The sequence below is a fragment of the Rattus norvegicus genome, chromosome 4 (assembly GCF_036323735.1).
Source record: "Rattus norvegicus strain BN/NHsdMcwi chromosome 4, GRCr8, whole genome shotgun sequence".
Lineage (NCBI taxonomy): Eukaryota > Metazoa > Chordata > Mammalia > Rodentia > Muridae > Rattus > Rattus norvegicus.
This window is the reverse complement of record NC_086022.1, coordinates 23369280-23384412: the sequence shown is the minus strand read 5'-3', so window position 1 is coordinate 23384412 and position 15133 is coordinate 23369280. Positions and strand designations below refer to the sequence as shown.

Below are 15133 nucleotides of genomic sequence, written 5' to 3'. Positions count from 1 at the left end.
ACATAGAGCAAGCAAAGGGGCACTTAGGGACCAAATGCAAATACTGCAAACATCTTATGCAAGGGTGACTCTGATTAACTTAGCACACAGCAGACCTCAGCATGGGACATGGGAAGGGACACCCTTGCCCTTTCACTAATGGCAGAGAGTGAAGAAATCCTGACCAGGTTACCGAGTTTAACTATGAGAACAATGTGGACAGTTACATCCCTGAGTATTTCCAATGTAGGGGAATAAATACTGTTGCACCCGGAACAGCCACCACCCATTTTGGCTCCCGAAGTTCAGATTGTGTGTCAACTTTAGGTGTAAAGTATTGTTCTCTGGGTTTTAGTTTATGATCTCATGGGAAAAAAATAACTTTGCTTGGTTTGGCAAAAATGCAAGAAAGATAAGCTGTTTAGGAAAGAGGGACCCTGTTCCAATCTCTGTCCCAAGGTCTTTTCCTACCATGTCAGCTTGAGAAATTTTCATAATGTAACGCCTTGGTCTAATTATTTTATTTGGCTACAGAGGGTTGGTGAGGCATGCTCTAATCACTTTGATGCTAGCACTGTCAGAGTACAACATTAAATCATTTGGAAATGATGCTAGTTCAAGTTAGTCAATATTTTTGCAGCTGTTTTCTTGTTAAGTTTGTTTGAAACCAAATCAAATAGAATTTGTTATGGTGAAATAGAATACAGCAAATGAATATATCAACTTTATTTTTCTCCTTGTATAAGTAGAGGCAAAAAAAATATCCACAGGTCTAAAATGTCTGCATCCTTTAAATGCCATGTGTGCATGTCAGGGACTCTTCTGGTTTCATACATTTCTGAGTAGTCTTGATGCTTCCAGTTCCCACCCTCATCCCTCCTAAGCACTGTAGGGACATTTGTCTTCCTAACACTCAATTTGAGTCCTTGACACTTCCTTGAAAAAAAAACAGCATATTCACAGTTTCCAGTCACCTACATAATAGCTGAGCTCTTCTGCCTGGCATTGCACTTGGCTGTCTTGACACTGTGTATCTAGCTTCATTTTTCTGTAATTCCATATATTCCGTACTTAATAGTACATGGTATGAATAGTCATTAAGTTCTTAATCTTCCAATACTCTAAGAAAGAGACTGAGAAATAAAACTGAAGGAAGACCTGGTCTTTGTCTTGAACTGACACAGATTTGTTCTATATTTTCCCCACTGGAAATAATGTTCAAAACAACAAGATTCATAAAATTGGCAAGGATAGCAAAATCTCTGTATAGTATGTTAGTTCTAGGCATGTGTGCCCAAAGGGTTATAAAGTCAGAATAATCAAGGATGAGTAGAATTATAATAAGAAACTGCTGTGCAAGCTGCCTGTGTGCAGTCTCTACAAAATTATCTTATCGAATGGTACCTGGCTCTCTTAAGATGATAGAACAAGTCACAGCACTGGTCTGACCAAGACATGTAAATGACGTAGGTTTTGGTGCATAATGGTGTTTAATCTATTCTAACCTGATGATTTATCTAGCCATCATTGCTTTAAGTGACTTTGAAGCCACGACGCTTGTTCAGCAGGGAGATGCTGAACAAGGAATGGCTCCGAAGGAACATTTGGACCCCTCCTAGAATGTATTTTACATGTTTTAAGCATGTGTTAAAATTTATTTCCATATATATGTTTCATACATATATTCACACACATATTCACACACACACACACGCACACATATATATGGGGGGTGTATAATGAATCAAGAGATTTTGCTGGAGGATTCTCTACTACAATAGTGTGAACACCCTGTTCAATGTCCATCACACTCTACATTATACAAACATTCAGGTAATAAATATTCTTTTACTTTCATATGAATATCATAAACTAACAGATATGTTTCAATCTTCACAATTCTGGGTTATTAGAAGATAATATGTTTCTTTAATGAAAACTTTTTTGTCACAAAGTGGACATTAGTGATAATATTTAGAACCAGTCATAACTTTAAGAAATGCTATAAATTACCTCTTCTATTTCTCTAGAAAGTTATATTAATTGGGAAATGTTATCATTTTGCCTAGAATTTACATACGCTTTAAAAAGAAATCATCATGACTATAGTAACTAATCAAGTCAGAGCATGTAGTGTGTGGTAACCACTATTCCAAAGTCAATATCATATTGATGTCTTTGTTCTGCAAACTGATAGGAGTTGCCAGAGTTTCTATTACCTTCATTTTGTATATTAGGAAACTGAGACACAGGGGTCAAGAAACACATCACTAAATCACATTTCCAATGATATGTCAGCCCCAGATAGTATCCTGGTGCTTTGATCTGATTATTGTACTCTTGTGCTATTACTCATCGTACTCGGTCAGGTTTCATTTTGTACTTTTCATCGAAATTCATGCTTCAGAATAACGAATAGTTTTTCAGAATAACAAAAAGTTGAAGTAATAATGTTCTTATCTCATAAAATACTTAAGTAGCTAGCTGAGAATAGCCTCCTGGGAGTCTCTTCAAACACTTTAATTTTTTTCACATTTCAACTTTTATTAAGAGAAATCACAAAGAAGATACTGATTTGCCTGACGCAGTGGAGGTTTCTGTGATGTGTGTTCTTTTAAAAGGCTTTAATCATGTCTGTGTTAGCTATTCTCTTGATTCCATTGTTTTGTCTTTCCTCAGTTCTAGTTATGAAAAGGATGGAATGTTCACTGGAAATGAGCCAAAAACGTAGGCCTTTGGCATGTGGAGTTGTAAAATTATATTGCAATATTGTACTGCTCATATGAAAAATGATATTTACCTCAATAAAAAATGAGTGTAGATTTCAATGTCAATCTAGTGTGCAGAAAATACCATCTATAAATATTGCTGAAACAGTTTCATTTGATAACCACAGTCATTCGAGATTTCTAACTGTGTTACTCCATTTTTAGGCATTGTCAATTTAATTTTCTATTTGTACCTTAGAAATTGAACAGAATAACAATTGACCAATAGAAAGTAGAAAAGAGTCATAATAATAAAAGTATCCTCTCATTGATTATAGTCATTAAACCTTTGGGAATAAATTTTAATCTTACCAGCAGGTGAGACTACCATATATTTAAAAACATTAATATTTCTATCTCTAGGATATTGTTCCTTTTTTCCATCTCGTATTAATAGTTAAATTACTTGAAAATTCTCATCTTTTTTCAATCTTTAATAAAGTGATAAATTAGTTATTACCACCATCTTGCTGATCTGTACCCCAGGATTATACAAGTCTAGGATACTACTGTAGGTACTTTGGCTAAAAGACCTATTTGGTTAAAGAAATACATTACAAAGATCTCGTTTACCTAGGAAGTGTCTAAAGTTGTTGCAAACCCAACACACATGGGCTACAGATGGTCTCAACGTGTGAAACTAAGAAATCTATTATAATTGTCATGTTTGGCAGCATACAAGGTAACTATAGCATGCATATCTTCACTTCATGGAGATGAGAAGGTTTCATTTGTGGGCTTATAAGTCTGTACTAAATCATTTTTTTTTCCGGAGCTGGGGACCGAACCCAGGGCCTTGCGCTTCCTAGGCAAGCGCTCTACCACTGAGCTAGATCCCCAACCCCTGTACTAAATCATTTTAAGGTTACCTTCAGTTTTACAATTTTTTTTTCTATTTTTGGTTGGTTTCAGACTATAATTTTTTTCAGGATTAATCCAAGTTTGAGGTTTACACGTTTAACTGAAATATATGTGAACAGAAAAATTACATCTGAAATAAAAAGAAAGTGTGCGTTGTTAGGAGGCAGGATAGCACAGCAAACTCCCTGATCCATGCTATCTGTCCATAACAGTCTCTAAGGGAGAGGAGTGCAGGTAGCTTTACAGATGTTTCTAGTGAGACTGGGCTTCACAACTCTTCATTTTAATTGGCTATGGTTTTCTACAATGAGTTTCTGTTGCAAAGAATACCTATAAAGTTTTATCAACATTACTGCCTAAACATGAGGAGAACATGGAAGCCAAGTCATGCTGAAGTAGATGGGGAAAACCCAGGAAGCCTCAACTCTTAACAATTAAGAAATACTGAGAGCGGATAAGTCTTCCCCAGGATGGAGCATAACAGTTTGTCATGTAACACTAAATGATCAGCTTTGAACACACTGCTACAAGTAACAGTATCAAAATACAGGCCGACGGTGTTATATTTATGTATTTAGAAATGTATATGCATGAAAACTTGTAAGTATATATATATATATATATATATATGCATGTAACATTTAAAAACAAAAGAGGCAGTTTGAAAAAAGAGAGAAGGTATGTTGGAGGGTTTTAGAGGAGGAAAAGGAAGTGAGAAAAGATACTTTACTATAATCTCAAAAATGAAAATAAATGATGTTGAGAGTACCACCTTTCAAACAAGGCACCAACCTAAACATTATCACAAAATGGGATAAAGAGGTGATGAAGAATTCATTATATTCTTCCAGGGGATGTGAGTTCAGTTCTTAGCATTCACATCAGGTGGCTCCTAACTGCCTGTAATTCTAATTCTAGAGTTAGAATCTGATACATCTGGCCTCTACAGGAGCTACATGCACAAGCACGTACCAACTTCCCCACAACAAACAGATCTAAAAGTTAAATCTTATATTTGTTTTAGTTTCAAAACGTTGTTTTACATCTAGGAGTATTTTGCCTGCATGTATATCTGTGCACCACAGGTGTGTCTGGTGCCACCAGAGGGAGCACCTGATTCCTCGGAACTAGAGCCACCACATGGGTAAGGAATTTAACCCCAGTCTTCATGCAAATATAACAGTTGCTTTAAACAGAGGCCATTTTTTCCAACTCCTCAAATAAAATCTTATTTATAAAAGATTTTACTTTCAGAAGTCAAAATAGAAAAAAAAATATATAGACAAGAAGGTGAACATTTGAACCCACCTGCCTCAAAAGGGGCAATCATTGAAACTGCAAAAATATCTACTAAAACTCAGCAGTAAGGCACAACATAATTTATAAAATGGAGAACTAAAGGCATTAATATCAACCTCACCAATAAGGGCAAATACCCAATGAGCATGTGAACTCATACACTATATTAGTATCATTAGAGAAATACAAACTAAGATAACAAAACACTGCACACCTACTAGAATGGCCACACCCACTGGAATAGCCACACCCACTGGAATAGCCACACCCACTGGAATAGCCATGCCTGCTAGCATGGACATGCCTACTAGCACACATACAGTGCTCACAACAGGGATTCAAATAAGAGTCCCAAATGAAGATGCATTTATCATTAATAAAAACGTAAATTGATTCAGACATCTTGGGAAGAATGGTTGACGGTTTCTAACAAAACTAAATATGTGACACAAGAAGTATGCATCTTAGGCTTTATTTAAAATAAAATTAGTTTATATACACAAACTACCTTGTACGCGTATATTTTATTCGTAGCTGCCTGGACTTGAAGGCGACAAATTTAGCCCATCTGTGTGTGAATGGATAAATTATAACATAAGCAGACAATGAAAGAGTACTCATAAAACAAATATCACATACATTTGACAGAAGCAGCATAGAAGGATAGATTATTTAGTGAAAAAGAACCAGTTTAGGAAGAAAGACAAGATACTGTAATAAGTGAATATAAGCAATGTGTTGTTGCGGTTACTACAACAACAAGAACAACAACAACAACCAGCGGAGCCTGTTTCACAAGTTCTTACTCCGTGCAAATCCACAGGAGCCCCGTGCTCTGGATGGTTCTCTGCCAGTCACTTGTACACGGCGTCCCCTTGGCAGATTGTTACCACTCCTGATATGCACAATCGTGTTCTGGGGCTGTTCTAACATAGCACCATGCCCCACTAACCCAGGCATTCTATAGCCTAGCATGGCTTCGAGAACTGAGACCGGCTGTCTCTCTGCCAGCTGGGAACTTTACTCAGACTCCCCTGTTGTCTGGTAAAATCAAAGCTCTAGAAACTTATAGCTTAATAATTAGATTTATATGTTAATTTCCCAATCTACAATATATCCACAGAATAAATTCACTGCTAATTAATAACGATAGAAACTGCCCACCTAGACAAGATAAATTAACCTAGACCACCTGGGTCAGAATCATCCTCATCCTCTTCCTCCTCTCTCCTTCCCCCACTCCTCCTCTTCCTCTTCCTCCTCTCTCCTTCCTAGACTTCCCCCCCCACCCTTCCTTCTCATCCAATGATAGGCTTTACCTTATCCTGGACCCGCCTTGCTGCATAATGACGTCATCCTACACTGTAATAATAATTATGATTGAAAATGCCATAATAACACCATTGTTTTTGCACAGTAAATAAAAAAAAATTTACCAAGCATAAGAGGAAGAAATACCATGGCATTTATGTCAGTTTTATACTTTGTTCTTCCAATTAAGTTCATCGGTTTTTAAATGTTACTACAGGAAATGGTTTAAATTCTAAATTAAGATCTGGTGGGGTAACATACTGTATTTTATATTAATTTTGTATTAATTTTAAAATGTGCTTTATACACAGAGTGGGGTTAACCACATATGGAAGGTAAAGTGTCTATTTCTAGAGACGTGCATAATAAGCCTGTTCTAATGTGTCTATGCTGGAGCTCCCATGTTGTATAGGTACATTCAAAAAATGGACCAGTCTGTGTCCACTGTCAGCTAAATACCTTTCATACTAAGAATTTTCCCTTTCTTCCCTCTTTTGACTTTTCTATAGACTTGCTGCTCTCAAACACCTGCATTCCCTTTTTGGGTTCATCAGAAGGACTGGATTTCCAGACTCTTCTTTTGGATGAGGAGAGGGGCATACTGCTCCTAGGAGCCAAAGACCATGTCTTCCTGCTCAATCTGGTAGACTTGAACAAGAACTTTAAGAAGGTCAGTTTATCTGTGTACATCTTTGGTGGATTCACTGAATTTCTTCTGTGCCCTTTGTCTGCTTTATGTTAATTGACACAGTGTCAATCAGGAGGACATATAGATGAGTTTATATTAAATTCTTTTCATACAAATTTATTAAGGTAGAAGCCACATTTTAAAAGTTACATGCATCGTATAGCCTACATATTATTTAGAGTAGTTAATAAACGGTTGATTATGTACTAGAATTTAAGGTGTGCCATCCAGTTTGATACTGTGGCTCCATTCTATTTGTCCCTAAGGTTATATTTTTTAATTATTCAGGAACTTATTAAAAATATTTATGCTCCTGGAAGAGATAGATGATATTGAGTGATATTTCATTTATCAGTAAACACCTCAGCAGAACATGACACTTTCTACAAATGAGGCTAAAGAAAATGTTTTAATTCTGCAGTCTTGCTTTTATACTATCTGGCTTACAGTGCATTTTCCCAAATAAGTCTTGGTTTAGTATAATAACAATAAGTAATTCATGCTTTTAAGGGAATCTGTTCTTGCTCTCTTCTTTGCCTTCAGGGTTTGGAAGAAAAGGTTCATTTATCTGAACTGAGTGAATTAGATCATTGCTTAAAATAAGTTCTGATAGCACAAGTTCCTTGTGCGACTATTTTAAGCAGACATTTTTTGGTGATATTCCATGTTCAAACTATGCTAATATTTAGTAAAGTAAATGTTTATAAAATATCGATTTCGCTTATTACATTCTTGTACTGATTATTTGAATACTTTATGTAATTAGAGGTTTTCCACATAACTGAAATTTCTTTATACCTCTATAAAATGTGTGATTCACAAGAAAGTCACACATGGACTAGAAACGATTAGTGTCTATGTAGGTATCCACCCTTTCAAATTATATAAATCACTCCAGTGCTAAAAGGTACTTCACAGTAGCCAGTAAGTGTTGAGATATAGTACTTCAGCAGTGTTTAGACCTATGGTTTGCATTGGCTCAGTGCCCTCCGGCAAGGATCCAGACTACTCCATGAACGAAACCACACATGTTGGGACTTGGAGGTCTAAAGGGCATCCTTTGTGTTTTAAAGTTAAAGCAGCTACAACACACAATTGAGTTATGAGTGTCTGGATGTTAATATTTCCCCCAGGGAAATTAAAACATTTCTGTGCATAGTACTCAGTTGGAGTAAGCGTAATTTAGCATACGACTTGCATGTCGAACTCATATACTCCTAAGGTTGTGCCTGCTCACAGTAGCCATTGTCTTTCACACACACAGGCATAGTAGGAACAGAAAATGCATCAGGGTTATATACAAGATGAACTAGGAAATAAGTCCCTAATGATTCCTTTGAGTTATCACTACTGTTGGTCATGCTATCTTTTGAGTCTAGTATGGTGAATCATGCAGGTACAGACAGGCTTTTTGGAACATTTCTACTACTGAGGAAATACACGCTATGAACTGTTTCCCTTTTTAAAAAATGTCCAGACATTAAAAAAAAAGAAAACCTACATACCCTTACTTTTTTTTCATTGTTTGGGGAATTTTGTTTTTGTTTTTGTTTTTGTTTGTTTGGTTAGTTGGTTTGGTTTGGTTTGGTTTAGTTTGGTGGGGAAAGGATTATCTCTATGGAAAATAAAATTCTGTGCAGGTGCAAATGTGTCAAGGATATGGGGTTTTATAGTAGAATCAGGATTTCCCCCACATTGATCCTTCAGTAAGGGGAAAGCCTGTGTACTCCTTCGGGAAAGGTTTTGAAACAGATAATGCACGTGGAGTTTTGCCTTGCCTTACTTCGACAACAGATCAAAATAGATAATTAGAACCACCCAAAAGTGACTCCATTACAAGGAAAGGACACAGAATTAGGTTACCCCAGACTCCAACGCTGAGGTAAAGGTTACTTTGTGAAATATTAGTGAGTGCTTCAATTCAGCACCTGGGAGAGGGAAGCCCACAAATGTCAGGAGCAAAGAGACAATTCAGTTCTAGCAAGAACATCAGCTGGCAGGCACAACTGCCTATGGCAAAACTTTCAATAAATCCCACTAATAATAGCGATATAAAATAACAATTAACTGAGATTCCTATTTTTCATACATGAAACCATTCACCAATTAACCAAGATTCCTATTTTTCATACATGAAACCATTCACAATGGTCATCAGAATTAAAATTAAAAAAAATAAATAATCCCATGCATCCTATCAGATCATCACACACTAAAACTGGTCTTCAATAATAACATTAATGAGAGAAAGCCCACATATACATGGAAGTTGAACAATGCTTTACTCAGTGACAACTTGGTCAAGGAAGAAATAAAGAAAGAAATAAAAGACTTCTTAGAATTTAATGAAAATGAAGATACAAGATTCCAAAACCTACGGGACACAATGAAAGCGGTACTAAGAGGAAAACTCATAGCTCTGAATGCCTGCAAAAAGAAACAGGAGAGAGCTTATGCCAGCAGCTTGACAACACACCTTAAAGCTCTAGAACAAAAAGAAATAAATCCAAGAGGAGTAGAAGGCAGGAAAAATCAAACTCAAAGCTGAAATCAACCAAGTAGAAATGAAAAGGACTATACAAAGAATCAACAAAACTAGGAGTTGGTTCTTTGAGAAAATCAGCAAGATAAATGAACCCTTAGCCAGACTAACCAGAGGTTACAGAAAGTGTATCCAAATTGACAAAATCAGAAATGAAAAGGGACACATAACAATAGAATCTGAAGAAACTAAAAAAAAATCAGATCCCACTACAAAAGCCTATATTCAACAAAACTAGAAAACCTGGAGGAAATGGAAAATTTTCTATACAGGTACTAGGTTCCAAAGTTAAATGAGGAGCAGATAAACCATTTAAACAACCTCATAACACATAAAAAAATATAGAAGCAGTTATTAAAAGTCTCCCAAACAAAAAGAGCCCAGGACCAGGTGGATTTAGTGCAGAATTCTATCAAAAGAAGACCTCATACCAATACTGTCCAAACTATTACACAAAATAGAAACAGAAATTCCTTCTATGAAGCCACAATTACTCTTACACCGAAACCACACAAAGACCCAACAAAAAAAGAGAACTTCAGACCAATTTCCCTTACGAATATTGATGCAAAAATTCTCAATAAAATTCATGCAAACCGAATCTAAGAACATGTCAAAATGATCACCCAACATGATAAAGTAGGCTTCATCCCAGGGATGGAGGGATGGTTTATTATATGGAAATCCATCAATGTAATCCACTATATAAACAAACTCAAAGATAAGAAGCACATGGTCATTTCATTAGATGCTGAGAAAGCATTTGACAAAATTCAACATCCCTTCATGATAAAAGTCTTGGAAAGATCAGGAATTCAAGGCCCATATCTAAACATAGTAAAAGCAATATACACCAAACCAGTAACATCAGACTAAATGGAGAGAAATTTGAAGCAATCCCACTAAAATCAGGGACTAGACAAGGCTGCCCACTCTCTCCCTACTTATTCAGTATAGTACTCTAAGTCCTAGCCAGAGCAATCAGACAGCAAAAGGAGGTCAAAAGGATACAAATTGTAAGGGAAGAAATCAAAATATCACTATTTGCACATGAGATTATGCTGTACTTAAGCCACTCTAAAATTTCTACCAGAGAACTACTTAATCTGATAAACAACTTCAGCAAAGTGTCAGGATATATATAAAATTAACTCAAACCAATCGGTAGCCTTTCTCTCCTCAAAGGATAAACAGGCAGAGAAAGAAATTAAGGAAATGACAACCTTCACAATTGTCACAAATAATATAAAATATCTTGGTGTGACTTTAACCAAGCAAGTGAAAGATCTGCATGACAAGAACTTCAAGTCTCTAAAGAAAGAAATTGAGGAAGATCTCAGAAGACAAAAAGATCTTCCTTGCTCATGGATTAACAGGATTAATATAGTAAAGATGGCCATTTTGCCAAAAGCAATCTACAGATTCAATGCAATCCCCATCAAAATTCCTACTCAATTCTTTATAGAGATAGAGAAAGGAATTTGCAAATTCATTTGGAATAACAAAAAAAACAAAAACAAACAAACAACAACAAAAAAAACAGGATAACAAAAACTATCCTCAACAATAAAAGAACTTCTGGGGGAATCACCATCCCTGACTTCAAGCAGTATTACAGAGCACTAGTCATATAAACTGTATGGTATTAGTACAGAGACAGGCAGGTAGATTAGTGGAACAGAATTGAATAACCAGAAATGAACCCACACACCTATAGTCACTTGATCTTTGACAAAGGAGCTAAAACCATCCAATGGAAGAAAGATAGCATTTTCAACAAGTGGTGCTTGGTCAACTGGAAGTCAGCATATAGAAGACTGCAAAATGATCCATTCTTACCACCATGTAAAAAGCTTAAATCCAAGGGGATCAAGGACCTCCACATCAAACCAGATACACGCAAACTAATAGAAGAAAAAGTGGGAAAGAGTCTCGAAGACATAGGCAATGGGGAAAATTTCCTGAACCAAACACCAATGGCTCATGCTCTAAGATCAAGAATCGACAAATGGGATCTCATAAAACCACAAGCTTTTGTAAAGCAAAAGACACTGTCATTAGGACAAAATGGCAACCAACAGATTGTGAAAAGATCTTTACCAATTCTACATCTGATGGAGGGCTAATATCCAAAATATACAAAGAACTCAAGAAGTTAGACTCCAGAGAGCCAAACAACCTATTAAAAATGGGGTACAGAGCTAAACAAAACATTCTCAGCGGAGGAATATCGAAAGGCCAAAAAGCACCTAAGAAATGTTCAACATCCTTAGTCATAAGGGAAATGCAAATCAAAACACCCCTGAGATTCCACCTCACACCAGTCAGAATGGCTAAGATCAAAAAACTCAGGTGACAGAAGATGCTGTCGAGGATGTGGAGAAAGAGAAACACTCCTCCATTGTTGGTGGGGTTGCAAACTGGTACAACCATTCTGGAAATCAGTCTGGAGGTTCCTCAGAAAATTGGACATTGAACTGCCTGAGGACCCAGCTATACCTCTCCTGGGCATATACCCAAAAGATGCTCCAACATACAACAAAGACACATGCTCCACTATGTTCATAGCAGCCTTATTTATAACAGCCAGAAGCTGGAAAGAACCCAGATGCCCTTCAACTGAGGAATGGATTAAAAAATGTGGTACATCAACACAATGGAGTATACTCAGCTATCAAACACAATGAAATTCATAAGTAAGTGGAATGAACTAGAAAATATCATCCTGAGTGAGGTAACTCAATCACAGAAAAACACACTTGGTATGCACTCATTGATAAGTGGATATTAGCTAAAAAGCTCGAGTTACCCAAGATGCAACCCATAGACCACAGGAAGTTCAAGAAGAAGGATGACCAAAACACAGATACTACCACTCCTTCTTAAAAGGGGGTAAAATATCCATAGGAGTAGATATGGAAGCAAAGTTTAGAGCAGCGACTCAAGGAATGACCATTCAGAGCCTGACCACAAAACTAGATAAGATTGATGAAGCTAGAAGATGCATGCTGAAAGGGAACAGATATAGATCTCTCCTGAGAGACACATCCAGAGCATGTCCAATACAGAGGTCAATGCTAGCAGCAAACTACTGAACTGAGAATAGGACCCCCTTGGGGGGAATTTGAGGAAGTATTGAAAGAGTTGAAGGTGCTTGCAACCCCATAAAAACAGCAATGCCAACCAACCAGAACTTCTAGGGACTAAACCACTACCGAAAGACTATACATGGACTGACCCAGGGTTCCAACTACATACGTAGCAGAGAATAACCTTGTTGGGTCACCAGGGGAAGGGGAAGCCCTTGGTACTGTCAAGGTTGAACCCCAATTCAGGGGAATATGGGGGAAGCGATAAGGGGGATATATAAGGGAATACCTGTATGGAGGAGGGGGAGGAGAGGGAATTGAGGTTTATGGACAGGAAACCAGGAAGGGGAATAACGTTTGAAATGTAAGTAAAGAAATATATCTAATAAAAAATTAAAAAAACATAAATAGTACATTTTCTATTATATATTAAATAGGACATTTTTTCATTTCTTAAACTCATTGAGCTTAAAGTCTTAGCATGAAGAATGCTGCAGTAGAATATGAAATTTAGGTTTCATATAAATGCTTATGTGAACACCAACTTCATTATTTCTGGTTAAGGATGCAAGATATAGAAGTTATAGAACAAGTCAAAAATATTTGAATATCTAAAATGAAGAGACAGATCACATATCACATGATAAATACAGAGAACAGGATGAACCCTGTCATGCTTGGATTTGAACTAATTAAATGTAGATGAGAGATTTTTGAAATAATGGAAATTGTTTAATTGTAAGTGGATCACATTTGAAATTGAATCTTGATAAGTACTATTTTCTTTTATTCAGTTAGGATAAGGAAAACATGTTTTAGAAATAAAACAGCAAAACACCTTCTCTCTTTCATTAATAAACTTTTTATAGAGGAGTAATATAAGAGATTTCCTTCTCAAGATGTTAAGCCTACCCCATCTCTGCAGTCAGAAGGAAGTACATGTAAGAACGTCAGATGTATTTGGGACAGCTTGTCAACCACACACAGTCAATTTACTACTCTTTTCTAAAAGATGCAGTAAGAACATGTTCCACATAGACATGCCAATAATGACTATTGACATTTTTAAATAGAACTTAAAGAACTGTGGTTTCTAAACAAATGATTCTAAAGTGTATTATCTGTGATCTTGCAAATGAGCCCTGTTTTCCTCAGTCAAATTGAACTTGTAGTAGCAATGATTCATACAGAAGCTGGAACTCACTGTGTATAAACTTCAGCTGTAAAAATACACATCTAATTCCTTTCCTTCATTCCCATTGTTTTTATGTCATCATGTCTGACAGTAAACCGAAATATCTAAATTACTCTGTTTAGTTGTGTAACTTGATCAGACATCTATAAAGAACTTTGGGGATTGTTTATATCTAAGATATTACTTATTTTGGAAGCAGTTCAAGCCTAAAGGTGTCAAATGAGTCTTAGTCTAGATGTAGGTAAGTGTCAAAGAAGTGTCTATTTTATTGACACTACTCTAGATGCCACTTCTTGTCTTATGGCCTTGTCAGAAACTTAAAGCTGACTTTCCTTCTTAGGTACCTTTGTTTAGATTATGAGAGTTGGGTATTTCCTGTTCATGAAGTTATTTCTGCATGAGAATGACTGCATTGTTTCACTGAAGTATGAAGTTTCCCTATGAGATGGATTTTATTACAGCAAGACTTCACTTTTAGAGTCTTGAGTTGGTTTTCTTGAACTAGACCTAAGATCACCTCATTGTCAGTCCCCATGTACAAGACTTATTTATTCTTTATTTTAAAGTGTATGTGTCTGTCTGTCTGTCTGTCTCTCTGTCTGTCTGTGTCTTTGAGGTCATGTGCCTGTGAATCCAGGTACTAAATAGGTCAGAAGAGTCAGATCCCCTGGAACTGGACTTAGGGACAATTGTGGATTGGTGGACACAGGTACTGGGAATTCAAATGGATTCCTCTGAAGGAGCAATATGTTCAGCTGAACCATATATCCAACCTAGACTTACAGTGTGCATCCCTCTCAGGGAAGAGAATGTCATCTCCTATATTATATGGGACATACAACATTACTATGAGAAGGAATATCACTTTCCCTCTTTCTGCTAAGATGGAGGCCAGTTTTATTTGACTTTAAGAAAAAAACAACAGGGTAGTCAAGTGGTACATCTCAGCAGCTTCCAGAAGCAGATGAAAAACAGAGAGAAAAAAGTTAACACCTCTTCAACTAGGGCCCCAAAAGGACTATATGGTCAGAAGTGGAGATTGACAAATAGCTGTATGGGAATTTGACTCAGGTTAGTACTTGTTGAGAATGAGTGATAAAGTCCAGAGTTTTGGGGCAAGTATGCTTCAGTTATTGGAAAAAGATAGAGAAAAGGAAAACGTGGGAAGGTACTAGAAGTGAAGATCTGTAAGCTCCCTGCCTCATTACTCGCTAGATCATGGCTTCTCTCTATCCCATGGGAAGCCTTATAGTATGACTCTGGTTGACCCCACAGGGCCATCATATGTCTGAGCACACTCTGGATGTGTAGGATAACACCAGCTTAGCCATCAAGCATGTCTGCTGATTGTTTTGTTCTTTACTGTCCTCTTGCTTTTGACATTAACTCACAGGAAAGCTG

General features: G+C 36.7%; 1 protein-coding gene across 1 annotated transcript in view; it reads left to right on the top strand.

The window, feature by feature from the left end:
* Positions 1-15133, top strand: part of Sema3d (semaphorin 3D) — a 189157-nt gene that overhangs the window by 76559 nt on the left and 97465 nt on the right. The window contains exon 3 of the mRNA NM_001104633.1: positions 6728-6888. Within this exon, the coding sequence (NP_001098103.1) occupies positions 6728-6888 (161 nt within the window). The remainder of the gene's footprint in view (positions 1-6727; positions 6889-15133) is intronic.